At 46.3% G+C, this 17,704-nt stretch overlaps 1 protein-coding gene across 1 annotated transcript; it reads left to right on the top strand.

The window, feature by feature from the left end:
• Positions 1–15,510: 15,510 nt before the first annotated feature.
• LOC130361068 (piggyBac transposable element-derived protein 4-like) lies at positions 15,511–16,973 on the top strand. The gene is made up of 2 exons (XM_056563631.1): positions 15,511–16,859; positions 16,931–16,973. Exons 1-2 carry the CDS (start codon positions 15,511–15,513, stop codon positions 16,971–16,973), a joined length of 1,392 nt encoding a protein of 463 aa, XP_056419606.1.
• The last annotated feature ends 731 nt before the right edge of the window (positions 16,974–17,704 follow it).

Genomic DNA, 17,704 nt, shown 5'->3' with positions numbered 1-17,704 from the left:
AGTGTTGCAACACCACACTTAACCTGCAGAAAGATGTGGTGTTGTTTTTGGAATAAAGCAGCTATGTTTTTTAAATCCCAGCTTTTCTAAACCTGGATTTTATCACCTGACTGTCCTAGACCCCAATATTATGAAATTAATCTCTTTAGTGTCCGAGACCTCCAGGTATACTGACATCAACCCCTTCACAATCCTAACTCAAAAGTGACCTGAAATACAGTACGAACACACCTCTGAATTATAATACAGTAATGTAGTTATCATTTTTCGATTAATTCTAATAAAAAAAAAACTACAAAGGAGATCATTTATAGATTTGCCCATGGACAAGGGTGCTACTCTTGCCCATGAGCCGTGTCTGTTAGACTTTGATAGGAGAAACACTTTTTTTATTTTTTTTATTTACTATATTAAACAAAAAAAACTATATATATATATATATATATACATACATACATATATATATACTTAGTGCTGGGCAGTATACCAGTTCATACCGAATACCGACATTTTTGTGTTGCAAGATATTAATTTTAACCCATACCGCAACGCCGGTTGGACCCCTCCCCCTCGGAAATGAATGAATGAGCCCAGCGCTGTGTTGTCCCCACATCGGGGAACTAATCACAAGTCACCCACGAGCGCTGTTCTGCCCCCCAATTAATTATCAGCCCAGCGCTGTCCCCATCGGGATAAATACTGATATGTCACCCGCATGCACTGCCCTCCTCATCCTCATGTTTGTTGCGGCCGCCGGCGCTGGCACTCTATACCAGTGGTCTTCAACCTGCCGACCTCCAGATGTTGCAAAACTACAACTCTCAGCATGCCCGGACAGCCGTTGGCTGTCCGGCATGCTGGGAGTTGTAGTTTTGCAACATCTGGAGGTCGGCAGGTTGACGACCACTACTCTATACTGTGCGGTATCCCTATGCCCGGGCTGCAAAAAATAAACAAAATAAACTTTAACTCACCTCCCGTTGGTCCGATACCGGCCTCATCTGCTTCCTAGTGAATAGAACGTCTGACAGCCGTCAGCCTATCACTGGCCGCAGCGATGTTCCGCCTCGGCCGCTGATAGGCTGAGCCCACTGTCATGTAAGAAGCCGCCCAGAGCTTCTTACATGACAGTGGGCTCAGCCTATCAGCAGCCGAGGTGGAACATCTCTGTGGCCGGTGATAGGCTGACGGCTGTCCGACGTTCCCGTCCCTATCGTAAGGCCGACGTCGGAACATGCGTTAGTTTATTTTGTTTACCTTGTGTCTGCGCCATCGGCGGCAACAAACAGCACAAGGAGGGCAGCGGGTGACATGTGAGTATTTACCCCGATGGGGGAAGCGCTTGGCTGATAATTTTTGTTGGGGGGGGGGCAGAATAGCGCTGGGCAGATAATTTTTGTTGGGGGGGGCAGAATATCGCAGCGCTGGGCTGATAATTTTTGTTGGGGGGGGCAGAATAGCGCAGCTCTGGGCTGACAATTAATTTTGGGGGGGGGGGGGAATTCCGTTATATACCGTGGAACCGCCGAAAGTTACAAAAATACCGTGATACGCAGATTTGGTCATACCACCCAGCCCTATATGTACTTATATACATATATTGTACATACGCATACACACACTAAGGCTATGTATCACATCTTTTCTTGTTCTTGCATGTATTACTTTTTCTTGTTGACTCCATATCCATCTACTTTAAGTTGCTCCAGGCATTTTTTTACTGTTTACTCTCTGCAAATCTTCCCATTGATCCACCAGGTCAGTCAGATATTATTGATGTGTTGGTGTCATTATGCCTATAAGTTATCTTACCTGGCATACAAAAGAATGCCTGTCTGCATGCATTGAGCTGGAATGTGACTATTGAGTAGACATCTTGTCAGCTGCGGTGGATTGGCAATGCGGTAATGAAGACGCTATATTGTATAATCATGGTCTGAATGTTTTTATATTTTCCAGAAATGTGTTTACTGATTTTCAGAGACATGTACTGAGATTAAACAGATTCATTCTTCATTATAAACCTAATGCAAACATCTAGGACACTCAAGGACAAAAACTGAGCACAAAGCCCCAGAGAAAACAAGACAGTGGGATGTTTTCAGTGAACAAACAATTGGGCATCACACATATAATGTTAATGCAATTGCATTTTCATATAGTGCTTTAGCTTAAAGCTGACTCTACTGAAAATGTAGGCCTTGCTCTAAAAACTATATAATAGTCATAGATATCCACAATAACAATGCATGTTAAGAAATGTGAGAAATCCAGGGTAGCTGGCTATCCTTAGCAAGACATAGCTGGTTAGGGGCTTTGGCAAGTCCTATTTTGGTGTCCCAGTACCGGATGTGGCCCTGTCCATTGCCTCTAATAAATGTCAAACATGTCTTTAAAGGGATGTAATGCAGCGTTAACCATGGGATCCTGATGAATAAACCATGTGATCCTGATGCCTAATGTGATGCCCCCTAGCCAAAGCCTGAAATAGTGACCTGTAGGAGACCTCAAAGTCAAAAGCTTGTAGCCATGCACCTACAAGAACCCCATTGCACAGTTCCAGTCTGGAAATCTCAGATAGCAGGAAATAGAAAGCCACAGGCAACTCTTGATCCCATAGTCTTCAGCCAAAGCCTGGCGGTAAGCTAAAGCTTTGGGGGGAATTACAACGGTCAGTCCTAAGTCAGCATGGGTGGTCTCAAGTAACAAGTCTAAAACCTAAAAGTCACAGTCTAAAGTCTACAGAAACTAAAATCCAGCCAAGTGTAAAAACACTATAAGTCCCAGCAACGCAAAAGACTCCCAAGAGTTATTCTGTATTTTCCCTGCTCTGATCTGAACTGTAAACATCTATCCTAACATTAGTAAAAGATAGTTTTCCTTAACCCTGCATCTGTGGTCATTATTGTCCCCAGTGCTTGCCCAGGAGAACTGTCTAATAATGGAGCATGGTGGTTAACGCAACCCTGGTGTCACAAACTGTGCATCACCCCAGTAGTACTCCACACTATTTAACGAAGATATGCAGCGCAAATATTTCAACTCATCCTGTGCCGGGGCTGCAAAAAAATAAAATAAAAATACTTTAACTGACTTTCCTACAATGCCCTGTTGCGGAGATATCGGCATCCTGCTCCTCCAGTGCTGCTGGCTTCTTAGGCTCGAAACGTCATAGTGCTGTCTAACAGTGCCAGACAGAGCTCCTTATAAGACAGTGCTCTCAGCCTATCACCGGCCGAGGCGGGACATTGCTGTGGCCGGTGATACGCTGACAGCACTGTGACATTTCGAGGATAAGAAGCAGTGAGCCTAGCAGCGCTGGAGGAACGGGACGCTGATATCTCCGCAATGGGGAAACGTAGGAAGGTGAGTTAAATTTTTTTTTTTTTTGCAGCCCCGGCACAGGTTGAGTTAAAACATTTTTGCCGCATGTCTCCTTTAAGGGCCTTGATTTTATGGAATAACTGGCAGGTTGTAATGTAATGTAATGGGGCCTTTCATTCCCTCCTTGGCAGTCCATCTTTGATGGTTTGATCTTCAGCCTATGCTTCATCAGGATTTGGAAGACATCTGACAGGTGGCTAAGGTGTTCCTGGTAGGTACAATAGGACACTTTGAAAATTCAGATTGCCCAGGCACCTTTCCATCAGATGCTGGAACGTAGCAGAGGCATTGCACAGCCCAAACGGCATACTTAAACTCGAACAGTCCCATGGGTGTCACAAAGGCAGTCTTCTCCTGATCCTCCACGGCCATGGGCACTTGCCAATATCCACTGGTTAAGTCTAGGGTGAAGAAGTAAGCAGCTGACCCGAGGGCGGTGAGGAACTCCTTGATCTTTGGCAATGGATAAGCATCCTTGTGTGCGACATTGTTCAACTTCCTGTAGTCGACACAGAAGCGGATGATTCCAGCCTTTTTCTTGACTAGGACAAGTGGCGCCGCCCAGGCACTTTGACTTTCCTGGATTACGTCTGCCTCTTTCATGTCGGCCAGCATCTTCTTGACTGTCTGATACATGCCGGGCTGTAGGGTGCTTGCTGAAAGCCTCATGGTACCTCTTGGCAACATTGATAATTCCACTAACTTGGCCCCTTGAGGTAGTGTCGTTTCCAACCTGGAGTTGTGCCCACCAGGGCTCTGGAGGGCTCACACTGGATCCTTCGGCCACTTGAGCTGCAGGCTGTTGGGCCACCAGACATTCTGTCACAATGTCTTTCGACTCTAGGAGGTGCAGCTGGGCTACAGGAGTGTATTTGGGCAAGACAGTAGCAGAATCAGACAGGTTTACTAACCGCACAGGGACTCTCCAGTTGGTGACAGTGGCAAGGCTTCTTGCAGCTCGAACAAGAAGATGATCTTCCAATTGCATAGGTTCCAGCAGGGCTTGATAGTCCCTATTCTTGACTCCGGGACGTGCAAGACACCAGAAGATGGTCTCCGTGTTGGGTTGTAAGGTCACCGACTTGATGTCTTGAACTCATACTCTGCAGATTTCACCTTGCTTTTTGGCAAACTTCTGCTCCGCCTGTACAACTTTCAAGTGGTGCTGCACAGCCTGCTGGCCTGAAGGGGACAGATGGGGAAGAGAGGCATGCAAGGCATCTAATATTTCAGCAAAAAATTTTTCAGAATGTTCATCCCCAATATAAACTCAGCAGACCCCTTATCTGTCACATTAATTACAATCACTCCCTGCCCGGTAAGTACATGCTTTCCCAACTGAATGGTTGGCTTCCAGTATCAATGTCTGGGGACTGGTTGCTTATTACCTGCAACTACTTGGAAGTTAACATCATTAGGCTCACACAATACACGAGCATCCCAATGCTGATAGAAAACACTTTTAGGTATAGCAGACACTTGTAACCCTGTATCTATCAACGCCTCCAACGGTACACCTTCCACAACAATTTTTACATAGGGTCAGGAGGCGACATAAAGTGATAGTCCTGACTAAGGTCGATCAGGGATTGGACCTGATGACTGTTTTCCTGAGGGCCGGTCCTCGACCTCAGGGGAAATCCGTTTAAATCCCAGAACTGCATTTTCCAATGTCCTGACTTATTACAGTAAGTACAAAAGAGTATTTGAGTCCCCGAAGGTCTATTTGGCGGAGGATTGCGGTAATTGAAATTGCGGGGAGCAGGAGCAGGAACAGAGTTTCTAGGCAGGGGCATTTCACGGTCAGGTTGAGTGGCCTGGGTGGCAAGCTCCTTCACAGCCTTAGTCAGTTGTTCAATGTCCTGCCTAACACTCTGTAAATCTAAGGCTGCGGTGGCTGGCAAAGTAGAGGACACCGTGGCTGGTGGTGGTATAGGTCTGGCTACCGTCCCTAGTGGCTCTTGAAGGGGTGTAAGGGGTGTACAAACTTCCTCTGACTCAGTCCCGGACTCAATCACTTGGATAGCCAGTCTTTTGAAAGCGGGGAATGACGTGTTACGGATTTGGACCGCTAACATTCCCACTTATTATGAGCCCCATCAATAAATCTGTCCATTAACACCTTGTTGCCCTGCTCGGGAGTTATACCATCTAATTTTTGGACAGTCACTAGTGCATTCTGTAGGGCTACGGCATATGCTCGCAAGGTCTCACCTGGCTTTTGTCACCTTTCATACAGCCTGAGACGTACCTCTGGCGGAGAGTGTGACTCAAGTACCTGGTACAGTCCTTCAAAGATCTGCTCTACAGTCGCCTTCTCGGAGGCTGGCCAAGTGCGGACTTCCTTCAACGCTGGTCCCTGGAGTTGTTCTGTGAGCAATTGCACCTGTTGGTTAGGTGGGAAAGAGTAAAAAACAAACACTCTGGATCCTCTCTTTGAAATCCCTCAAGGTGAAGGGGTCTCCATTGTAGGTTGGGAGGACAGGGTTCCCATGAATACCGGTGCAGATGCTGGAACACCATGACTGTTGATGCTGACTGCAGGCAGGGTTGGTAAGATCCTGGCTGCTGGGGCAGGTAATGAACTTGCTGCTGGAGATGAAGGGGCGCTATCGCCTGGTTGATCTCGAGAGCTGGGTTCTGACATCCTGTTGAATTTTGAGTGCGCTGTCGATTTAAGGGAAATAAGGTGCTTTCCCCTTTAAGATGATTGCTGAAGTGCTGCAGCGGCTTGGACTTGGCTAATACTGTAATGGATGCTCCCCCTCTAGTTTGCAGGCACACTTTTGTAAATAGTCTTGCGACCAGCCTTGCAGGTACTAATGGGTTAATGCTAACAGGAGACTTAATACTGACAATCGTTGGTGTTTGCAGAGTCTGTGCTGCAGTGGGTGCTTGATAGATAACAGCAGAGCTGGACGCAGCAGCTGGAACCTCCAATATGGCTGTGCCCAGGGAACTTCCTGTTTTGGTCCGATTGTCAAAGTCTTCCCCTGTGCAACACAGGGCGGCTCTCTGGTTCCTCCTCTCTGTGCTGAAGAGGCATCACCACTGGGGACTGATGGGGCGGCACTGCGATTGCTCACGTGCGTGGAAAACACCGGACCACGTTAACACTTTCAGGTACCGACTCTCTACAATCCACAATGGCAAATAACAACAGTCTTTTCTTCACCTCCCCCTCTATTTCACAAGCGCCACGAGTAAAACACTTTCCTCTGACAAAGTCCAATACACTTTCTGGCACAAACTTTATTTGCATCGGCATGCGATTTATGCATACTGGACACAGTTCGGACTAGTGGGGAGGACTTGTGGCATAAGGCGTACACCCGTATCCTGTTTGTAGAATGCAAAAAGTTGTGGTAACAGGGTGTGATGAGGGCAGATGGCATTAACCCTTTGTATTCGTGATGCCAGGGTGTGGTTTATCCTCGATACCACCTGAAGGTATACCGCTAGATCCTGGGCTAGGCACGGGGGGCAATAATGACTCCGATGCCAAGTTACAGATAACGGTAGCTTTACTGAGGGTAGACAGATGGTAAAGCCTATACAGTTCAGCCAGGGCCCACGGAGGTGACCAGTGACTCAGAGACCTTAAGGGCTTGCTGGGACTTGTAGTAGGACTGGATAATTGAATGCAGGCCACGCTGACTTGACAGTTGCTGACAGGGACTGACTTGACTTGACTGACACCTGACAAAACTATGACTGTAACTTACTTGCAATTGACTGTGGCTGCAGATTTGACTTGAGGCCTCCAATGACTCTGGACACACACACTCAAAGAGAGTGAGCTAGCTCCTCCCAGGGCTTATATGGGGGAGACTAGCAGGGAGCCCATAGGTCACCCCTGGGATCACTTGGTCACTGGTACCCCCTGGGTAACAATCACATGGTACATTTCTTAAAGCAACAACACATTATATATTATAATACATAGCAAAACATATATACAGGGGGGGGGGGGGGAAGTGCAAGGGGCCCAGGGGACACTGAAGGGATGCTGCCGGACAGGGCAGCAAGGGAAAGGGGTAACACCTCCCGTACTGGGCCATCACATCCTTAATACACTGGAGGAGATGTATAAAGGCATTTTGCTAGTTTTCTGGTTTAACCCCTTAAGGACGCAGGACGTAAATGTACGTCCTGGTGAGGTGGTACTTAACGCACCAGGACGTACATTTATGTCCTAAGCATAACCGCGGGCATCGGAGCGATGCCCGTGTCATGCGCGGCTGATCCCGGCTGCTGATCGCAGCCAGGGACCTGCCGGCAATGGCCGACGCCCGCGATCTCGCGGGCGTCCGCCATTAACCCCTCAGGTGCCGGGATCAATACAGATCCCGGCATCTGCGGCAGTTCGTGATTTAAATGAACGATCGGATCGCCCGCAGCGCTGCTGCGGGGATCCGATCATTCAGAAGGCCGGACGGAGGTCCCCTCTCCTTCCTCCGTCCGGCTCCCGGCGTCTCCTGCTCTGGTCTGTGATCGAGCAGACCAGAGCAGAAGATGACCGATAATACTGATCTGTTCTATGTCCTATACATAGAACAGATCAGTATTAGCAATCATGGTATTGCTATGAATAGTCCCCTATGGGGACTATTCAAGTGTAAAAAAAAAATGTAAAAAAATGTAAAAGTAAAAGTAAAAAAAAAAGTGAAAAATCCCCTCCCCCAATAAAAAAGTAAAACGTCAGTTTTTTCCTATTTTACCCCCAAAAAGCGTAAAAAACATTTTTTATAGACATATTTGGTATCGCCGCGTGCGTAAATGTCCGAACTATTAAAATAAAATGTTAATGATCCTGTACGGTGAACGGCGTGAACGAAAAAAAATAAAAAAAAGTCAAAAATTCCTACTTTTTTAACACATTTTATTAAAAAAAAAATTATAAAAAATGTATTAAAAGTTTTTTATATGCAAATGTGGTATCAAAATAAAGTACAGATCATGGCGCAAAAAATGAGCCCCCATACCGCCACTTATACGGAAAAATAAAAAAGTTAGAGGTCATCAAAATAAAGGGATTATAAACGTACTAATTTGGTTAAAAAGTTTGTGATTTTTTTTAAGCGCAACAATAATATAAAAGTATATAATAATGGGTATCATTTTAATCGTATTGACCCTCAGAATAAAGAACACATGTCATTTTTACCATAAATTGTACGGCGTGAAAACAAAACCTTCCAAAATTAGCAAAATTGCGTTTTTCGTTTTAATTTCCCCACAAAAATAGTGTTTTTTGGTTGCGCCATACATTTTATGATATAATGAGTGATGTCATTACAAAGGACAACTGGTTGCGCAAAAAACAAGCCCTCATACTAGTCTGTGGATGAAAATATAAAAGAGTTATGATTTTTAGAAGGAGAGGAGGAAAAAATGAAAACGTAAAAATTAAATTGTCTGAGTCCTTAAGGCCAAAATGGGCTGAGTCCTTAAGGGGTTAATAAAGTTCTTTATTTATATAGGTTAGACAGATTCTGCAGCGCTGTAGACTCAAATTGGTCACCTGTCCCCATTGGGGCTCACAATCTAAATTCACCTATCAGTATGTTTTGGAGTGTGGGAGAAAACCTACACAAATACAGGTAGAATACACCAACTCTTTGCAAATTTTGCCCTTGGTGGGATTTGAACCCAGGACTCTAAGGGTGCGTTCCCACAGGGCGTATACGCAGCGTATTTGACGCTGCGCAAAATTTATGCTGTGTATCCCTTGCTCACTATACACACAGGGCTTTCCGGCGGAAGCCCTATGTGTGTAGTGAGTTTTGGAGGCGGGGCCCTGTGCCGGCGTATCTGTGACGCGTGGCTCCGCCTCCAAAACTCACTGCACACATAGGGCTGCCGCCGGAAAGCCCTGTGTGTATAGTGAGCAAGGGATACGCAGCGTATTTCCCGCTGCTGCCGTAAATTTTGCGCAGCGTCAAATACGCTGCGTATACGCCCTGTGGGAACGCACCCTAATGCTGCAAAGTATTTGTGCAAACCACTGAGTGACCATGCTTTGATTTATTTAATCTCTCTGCACTTTCAAAATGTGTTGAAAAAAGTGAATATATGCTGGTGGGAGGGGTATGGCCTCCTTTGTCCTTACAGATTTACTGGTATTTACATCAGGAGCTGGCATAAATTATAGCAAAAACTATATGAGCTTATAGCTGTTGCAGATTTCTATTTGCAAAAATGCACCAAACTTCTTACAAATAAATTTGCACTAACTTTTTCTGCCGACACCGTATTTTTAACTGGCGAAATTCCGATCCACTGTGAAAATTACACTGCATAAATTCCACTGTGTGAACACAGCAGCAGAAAGACCATTAAAGACAATAGAACTGTCATGGAAGGCGGAATTTCCCTTAAATTTATGTGTGGGATTCCACTTTAAAAATTCCGTAGTGTGAACATGCCCTTAAAGGGGTACTCCACCTCTAGGCATCTTATCCCTTATCAAAGGATAGGGGATAAGATGTCTGATCATGGGGGTCCCGCTGCTGGGAACCCCTGCGATCTCTCCTGCAGCACCCCATGTCATCTTGTGCACGGAGCGAGGTTCTCTCTGTGTCTGATGATGGGCAATACAGGGATCGAAGGATCGTAAAGGCCCCACCCCCTCAATTCAAGTCTATGGGAGGGGACTCCCCCTCCCATAGACTTGCATTGAGGGGGCGGACCATGATGTCACGAGGAGGTGGAGCCATGATGTCATGATGCTCTAGCTCCTGTATCGCCCGTCATTATGCACAGAGTGAGTTTGCTCTGTGCAGTGATGACAGTGGTGTGCCGCAGCCGAGATTGCGGGGTTCCCCAGCGATCAGACATCTTATCCCCTATTCTTTGGATAGATGATAAGATGCCTATGGGCGAGTACCCCTTTAACCTGTTGGGGACGAAGGGTGTACAGGTACACCCTTGCTCCCTGGTACTTAAGGACCAAGGGCGTACCTTTACGCTTGTGGGAATTCCAGTCACTGCCGCACACGGGCAGTGATCGGAAAGGGATGACTGCTGTTATCTATCAGCAGCCACCCCGGCACATTGCCTAGGTGGTTCCTGAGAATCACGGCTTTTCCAGGCTGATCGGATCTCTGGTGACCCGATCGCCCAAAAAATAAAGGTGATCTGGCCTGTCAGAGACAGCCCGATTACCATGAAGGATAGGAGTGAGGTGGCAGGGGTGCCACTTCCTCCTATCCCCTGCCATTGGTCAGTCAGGACTGGCCGACCAATGGCAAGAGGGGGTGAGAGGGTTAAAGTTGCCGTTTGGGGCTGCTGGAGCTACTTACCGGTGTACACAGGCGATCAGGGGCTACCGTGATCAGCGGTGGGGCGGCTGTGATCAGGAGCTGCAGCTGTGACCGGCGGTTGCGGCAGAGACAGCAGGCAGCAGTGAAGATCGTGTGGGGCATGCTACAACTCCCAGCATGCCTTTGGCTGTCTGGGCATGCTGGGAGTTGTAGTTTTTCAACATCTGGACTTCCACAGTTTGGAGACCACTGTGCAGTGGTCTCCAAACTTTGGTACTCCAGATGTTGCAAAACTACTAGCATGCCCAGACAGCCAAAGGCATGCTGGGAGTTGTAGTTCTGTAACTTCTGTCCTTTCAGATGTTGCAGAACTACAACTCCCAGCATGCCTGGACAGTCTGGGCATGGTGGTAGTTGTAGTTTTGCAACACCTGGAGGGGCAGTGGTTTCCAAACTGCATCCCTCCAGATGTTGCAAAACTACAATTCCTAGCATGCCCAGACAGTCAGACATGCTTGGTGTTGTAGTTCTGCAACATCTATGACTTCAGATGTTGCTGAACTACAATTCTTAGCATGCCTGGACAGTCTGGGCTTGCTGGGAGTTGTAGTATTGCAACATCTGGGGGGGGGGGCAGTTTGGAGACCACTACACTGGGTTCCAAACTGTGCCCCTTCCAGCTATTGCATAACCACAACTCTCAGCTTGCCCTTCGGCTGTCAGTGCATGCTAGGAGTTGTAGTTTTACAACAGCTGGAGGGCCACAGTTTGGAGACAGCTGTGCAGTGGTCTCCAAACTGTGGCCCTCTTGATGTTGTAAAAGTACAACTCAGCATGCTTAGACAGTCAGTCATGCTGGGAGTTGTAGTTCTGCAACACCTGGCCCTTCAGATGTTGCCGAACTACAACTCCCAGCATGCCTGGACAGTCCGGGCATGCTGGGAGTTGTAGTATTGCAACAGATGGAGGCACACTGGTGGGGAAACACTGAATTAATCTGTAACCTAACTCAGTGTTTCCCCACCAATTTGCCTCCAGCTGTGGCAAAACTACAACTCCCAGCCTGTACGGTCTTCAGTGCATGCTGGGAGTTGTAGTTTTGCAACCCCCCACTCCCCCAAAAAAGTACAGGGTACATTCACACGGGTGGGGATTTACAGCGAGTTTCCCGCTTAAGTTTGAGCTGCAGAAAATTTTCTGCTGCAGCTCAAACTCCCAGCGGAAAACTTGCTGTGAACCCGACCGTGTGCATGTACTCTAAAAACACTACTCTACACTACACAAAATAAAAAGCAGAACACTACACCCCCTTACACTGATCCCCCCCCCCCCCAATAAAAATGAAAAACGTTTTGTACAGCACTGTTTTCAAAATGGAGCCTCCAGCTGTTGCAAAATAACAACTCCCAATATTGCCGGGCAGCCATTAGGCCTTGTCAGGTTGAGTCACTCAGTGACCTGGGGCTCTCCTGCAGTGTCTCCCCTGCAGTTACTATAGTGTCATTTATTGTCATAGAATTGTAGTCAGTGTATTAATGTATAGTTACTATAAAGGACCACCTGTGAGAGGTCATTTAAAGTTTATGTTATCACATGTTACCCAGAGGGCACCAGCTTAACACATGACCCTCAGCTTGACCAATGGGCTTTGGCCCTCTATATAAGGGGGCGGCCATTACAATTCTCACAAATCACTTTACAGAGACCAGCTAACACCAGAGATCTCAGTGCTAGTGTCCAGCACCTGGAAGACCTCAAATCTACAGTCATTCCAGTAAGTCAAGTCTATGTCTGCTGTCACTACTATCTACAGTCTAGTCAAGCCTCAAGTCCATTATCTAAAGTCTATGGGGGAGATTTATCAAAACCTGTGCAGAGGAAAAGTTGTCCAGTTGCCCATAGCAACCAATCAGATTGCTTCTTTCATTTTTCACAGGCTTTCATGAAAATGAAAGAAGCAAGCTGATTGGTTGCTATGGGCAACTGGGCAAGTTTTCCTCTGCACAGGTTTTGATAAATCTCCCCCTATTACAAGTATAATTGGTCCCAGCAAGCTGCGAGGTCCTTCTGTGTTCCTAGCCATCTCTCTGGGATTCTGGCCTAGCTGTGAAGATAATAACAACTGTCTTAACTCAGTAAAGCCTCCGTTAAACCATAACTTGGTTGTGGACTCTCCTTTCACTGCCTAGCCATTGGAATAGTGGAGATACCGTTCAAGTGGTACCGGTACCCAAAAACCACTCTGGCGTCACAAACATTAGGGGTTAACAACACCTTGCCCCTGGGGTTAATGCCATCTTGCCCCCTCCACCTAAACCGCAACACCCCATGTTCCCACCATCACCGTGGGTCACCACACGGGGTGCAGTGAGCATTTACACCCCATAGGTGTCTGACAGAATTTTTGAATAGTGGTCCATGAAAATGAAAAATAAAATTTTCATTTGCACAGCCCACTGTTCCAAAGATCTGTCAAACGCCAGTTGGGTGTAAATGCTCACTGCACCCCTTTTTACATTCCGTGAAGGGTGTAGTTTCCGAAATAGGGTCACATGTGGGGGTCCACTGTTCTGGCACCATGGGGGCTTTGTAAACGCACATGGCCTTCAATTCCAGCAAAATTCTCTCTCCAAAAAACTAATTTTGCTCCTTCCCTTCTGAGCCCTATAGTTCGCCCGCGGAGCACTCAACATCCACAAATGGGGTATTTTCTTACTCAGAAGCAATGGTGCTACAAATTTTGGGGGCTTTTTTCCTATTACCCCTTGTGAAAAATAGTGTCCACTGTTCTGTAAGCACGGGGCTTTGTAAACGCACATGGTCCCCGACTTCCATTCCAAAGAAATTCTCTCTCCAAAAGCCAAATGGCGCTCCTTCTCTTCTGAGCCCTCTAGTGCACCCACAGAGACCTTAACATCCACATATGGGGTATTTCCATACTCAGAAGAAATGGGGTTACAAATTTGGGGGGGGGCGTTTTCTCCTATTACCCCTTGTGAAAATAAAAAATATGGGGGTAACACAAGCATTTTAGTGAAAAAAATCGAAATTTTCATTTTCCCAATTAACTTTAGCGACAATTTGTCAATCACCTGAGGTGTTAAGGCTCACTATACCCCTTGTTACATTCCTTGAGGCATGTAGTTTCTCAAATAGTATGCCATGTGTTTTTTTTTATTTTTTTTGCTGTTCTGGCACCAAGGGGGCTTCCTCAATGCAACATGCCCCCCAAAAACCATTTCAGTAAAATTCTCTCTCCAAAAGCCCAATGTTGCTCCTTCCCTTCTGAGCCCTCTAGTGCAGTGGTTCTCAACCTTGTTTGCCTGAGTACCCCATTGACAGCCCATTCACAAATATTTGAACTCCCATATTGGAGACATTTTTTAACCCCTTCCCGCAGAATGTCATATATAAACGCCGGGTTGTGCAGTGCGTTCGCGCATCCCGGCGTTTATAAATGACATGCAGTTAACCCGGCGCTGCACAGCAGCGCACGGGTTAACAGGCAGAAATCCCGTGCCCAGCGGCGGGAGACAAGTTCTGCTTGACATCCCAGGACCATCTGTAATTGGTCCTGGGATTAGAGCCCTGTGATTGGTCCCTGTGGACCAAAAGCTTTTCTAAAAGCTAAAAATTTAAGTGGAAGTAAAAGAACCCCCCCCCCCCCTGTAGTGCCCCTTACCCTGCTGCCGCCGTCTGAAGTCTGCAGCCTGTCCGATCTGACAGGCTGCAGTGAAGATCCTAGTGACTGTCACTGTATATAACAGTGACAGTCTTGTATAAATCTTTGCCCCAGTAGTGCCCAGCAGTGCCCCTCAGTGCCCATCTGTGCCCATCTGCTGCCTCCTAAGTCTGCAGCCTGTGCGATCTGACAGGCTGCAGTGAAGATCCTAGTGACTGTCACTGAATATAACAGTGACAGTCTTGTATAAATCTGTGCCCCAGTAGTGCCCAGCAGTGCCCCCCAGTGCCCATCTGTGCCCATCTGCTGCCTCCTAAGTCTGCAGCCTGTGCGATCTGACAGGCTGCAGTGAAGATCCTAGTGACTGTCACTGAATATAACAGTGACAGTCTAGTGCCCATCAGTGTCCAGTAGTGCCCATCAGTGCCCAGCAGTGCCCATCAGTCTCCAGTAGTGCCCAGCATTGCCCCTTCCAATTGCTGTCCTCCCTGTCTGAAGTCTGCAGCCTGTGTGATCTGACAGGCTGCAGTGAAGATCCTAGTGACTGTCACTAAATATAACAGTGACAGTCTATTGCCCATCAGTGTCCAGTAGTGCCCATCAGTGCCCATCAGTCTCCAGTAGTGCCCAGCAGTGCCCCTTCCAATTGCTGTCCTCCCTGTCTGAAGTCTGCAGCCTGTGTGATCTGACAGGCTGCAGTGAAGATTGTAACTTGTAACTGTAACTGAATATAGTTACATTCTACAGTACAGTACAGTAATAAAGTTTCAGTGCCCATCAGTGCCTCTTATCCTGCTGCTGATTCATTCATTCGTTCATTCATTCATTCATCAGCTGTAATCTGTGAAGAAATTGAAGTCTGTCACTGACCATAACAGTGACAGTGAAGAATAATATAAAATACTGTCAGTGCCCCTGAAGTGACTGTCACTCTTTCATCCCATCACCACCTCGCACACCTCCATACTACCCTGTTACGTTTTTTCCTGGTGGGTCACTGATTAGTGACAGCAGTGACAGTTCGCCGCTGTTTTTTTTAACTTCTAGTGGCGCTTTTTGTTTCAGTTTTTCCGTTGTTATAAAAAAAGTAAAAAAGTTAAAAAAAATATAAAAATACAAAAAAATATTGTTCTAGTGTTGTACATCAGAGACACTTCGCCACTTATAGTGTCATCCAATATGTCAAGGCGTCGCATGTACAGCACTGAGGAGGCATATGCCTTCTTGGCATCTTCCTCTGGTTCAGATAGTGGTGAAGAGTTGTTATATTTGCCCTCTTCTTCTTCCTCTTCCACTGATTCTGACGAGGAACCTCCCCGCCACCGCCCTAGGCCAGGTCCTAGTACCAGTCCTAGTACCAATATTGAGCCAGGTCCTAGTGCCATCTCTGAGTGGGCTCCAGCTTCAAACTTTATACCCAATTTGCCTGAGTTTGTGGCCACTGCAGGCATTCGTGTTGACACCGCGGGGTTGAAAGAAGCTGATTTTTTTCAGCTCTTCTTTTCAGAAGAGCTGATTAATTTGATAGTGGAGGAAACCAACCGGTATGCTGAGCAATTCACTGCGGCCAATCCACAGGCATATCATGCTAGGCCTTATCAATGGACGCCAACCAATGCACTAGAGCTCAAAATTTTTTTTGCCCTTTTGTTTAACATGGGCATAGTTAAAAAGCCCACAATTCGCTCCTATTGGAGTAATGATATGCTTTACCATACTCCACTGTACTGGTCGGTCATGCCAAGGGCTCGGTTTGAAGCCCTCCTCAAATTTCTACATTATGCTAATAATGAAAATTGTCCACCTCCCAGTGATCCAAATTTTGATCGCATATATAAAATTCGACCCCTTGTTAATTATTTAAATCAAAAATTTCCTGAAGTTTACACCCCAGAAAAAGAGATTGCAGTGGACGAATCTCTTGTGCACTTCAAAGGAAGGTTGCACTTTAGGCAATACCTGCCTAACAAACGGGCCAGGTATGGGGTAAAACTTTATAAGTTGTGCGAGAGCGCAATCGGCTATACGCACAAATTCAGAGTCTATGAGGGGAAAGACTCTAAAATAGAGCCCCCAGAGTGTCCCCCCTTACTAAAAACAATGGGAAAAATAGTATGGGATCTAGTTCACCCCCTGCTAGATCAAGGGTATAACATCTACCTTGATAATTTTTACACTAGCGTCCCATTACTACAATGCCTGTTTGCCAAGGGGACTGTGGCCTGTGGTACCATCAGGCGAAATCAAAGGGATCTGCCTAAAATTTTTGTACAGCAAAAGTTGAAGAAGGGGGAAAGCAAGGCTGTGTGCAAGGACAACATGATGCTTGTGAAGTACCAGGACAAGCGTGATGTTCTTGTACTAACCACCTTACACCCAGACAGATCCACCCTTGTCCAAGTCCGTGGTACCACAGAGAGTGCCACTAAACCTGTGTGTATCCAGGACTATAATAAGTTCATGGGAGGGGTGGATCTGTCAGATCAGGCCTTGCAGCCGTACACTGCCCTACGCAAAACTAAGACCTGGTATAAAAAATTGGCACTGCACCTCTTCCAAATTACCATGTACAATTCATTTGTGGTGTACAAACGTGCAGGAAATACATGCACATACCTGCAATTCCAGGAAAATGTTATTAAGGACTTTCTGTTGGGGATCCGGAAGGGGAGGAAAGCAGAGCCACAGGATCGGAGAACAGAATAGTTCCAGGGCAACATTTTCCTGCGGTAGTTCCCCGTAGAGAATCGGGGAGTAGGCAACAGAAGCGGTGTCGGGTGTGCTCCAAGCGTGGCATTAGAAAATGCACTATATACCACTGTGAGACATGTCCCCACAAACCCGGTCTGTGCATTGAAGACTGTTTTAAAATCTATCACACAACATATGATATCTAATTTTGTCCCCTTTAATTATTTTTAGAATGACTTTGGATAACTCTACCCAATGCACCCTTGGAATGACATGTGAGCAATTCATTTATTTTCCCCTTTTTCTCCACTACACTATTTAAAAAAATCTAATTGGCAAACCCCTAATAAAACAAAAAATTCCCATTATACCCCTAGATGAATACCTTGGCAGGTATAGTTTTATATTTTCAACATTTTGCTAAACCCTTAACAAAAAAAAATTCCATTATACCCCTAGATGAATACCTTGGCAGGTATAGTTTTATTTTCACTATCTTGCTAAACCCCTAAACAAAACTTAAAAAAATTTCCATTATACCCCTAGATGAATACCTCAGCAGGTTCCCGGGGTTCTGGCTCCATAGGGGCTTCCTAAATCCGACATGCCCCCAAAAAATTCTCTCTCCAAATTTTGCTCCTTCCCTTCTGAGACCTGTAGTTCACCAGCAAAGCATTTTACG

Source organism: Hyla sarda, chromosome 3 (assembly GCF_029499605.1).
Source record: "Hyla sarda isolate aHylSar1 chromosome 3, aHylSar1.hap1, whole genome shotgun sequence".
In the NCBI taxonomy this organism is placed as follows: Eukaryota; Metazoa; Chordata; class Amphibia; order Anura; family Hylidae; genus Hyla; species Hyla sarda.
The sequence above is the reverse complement of the archived record's forward strand: the minus strand, read 5'-3'. Positions and strand labels throughout refer to the sequence as shown.

What these genes read in the sequence shown, in the direction of transcription:
- LOC130361068 (XM_056563631.1), top strand. Translation starts at nt 15,511, where the DNA reads ATGTCAAGGCGTCGCATGTACAGCACTGAGGAGGCATATGCCTTCTTG. An exon ending in CTACGCAAAACTAAGACCTG is followed by an intron (nt 16,860 to 16,930) that starts GTATAAAAAATT and finishes ACAAACGTGCAG; the next exon opens with GAAATACATGCACATACCTG.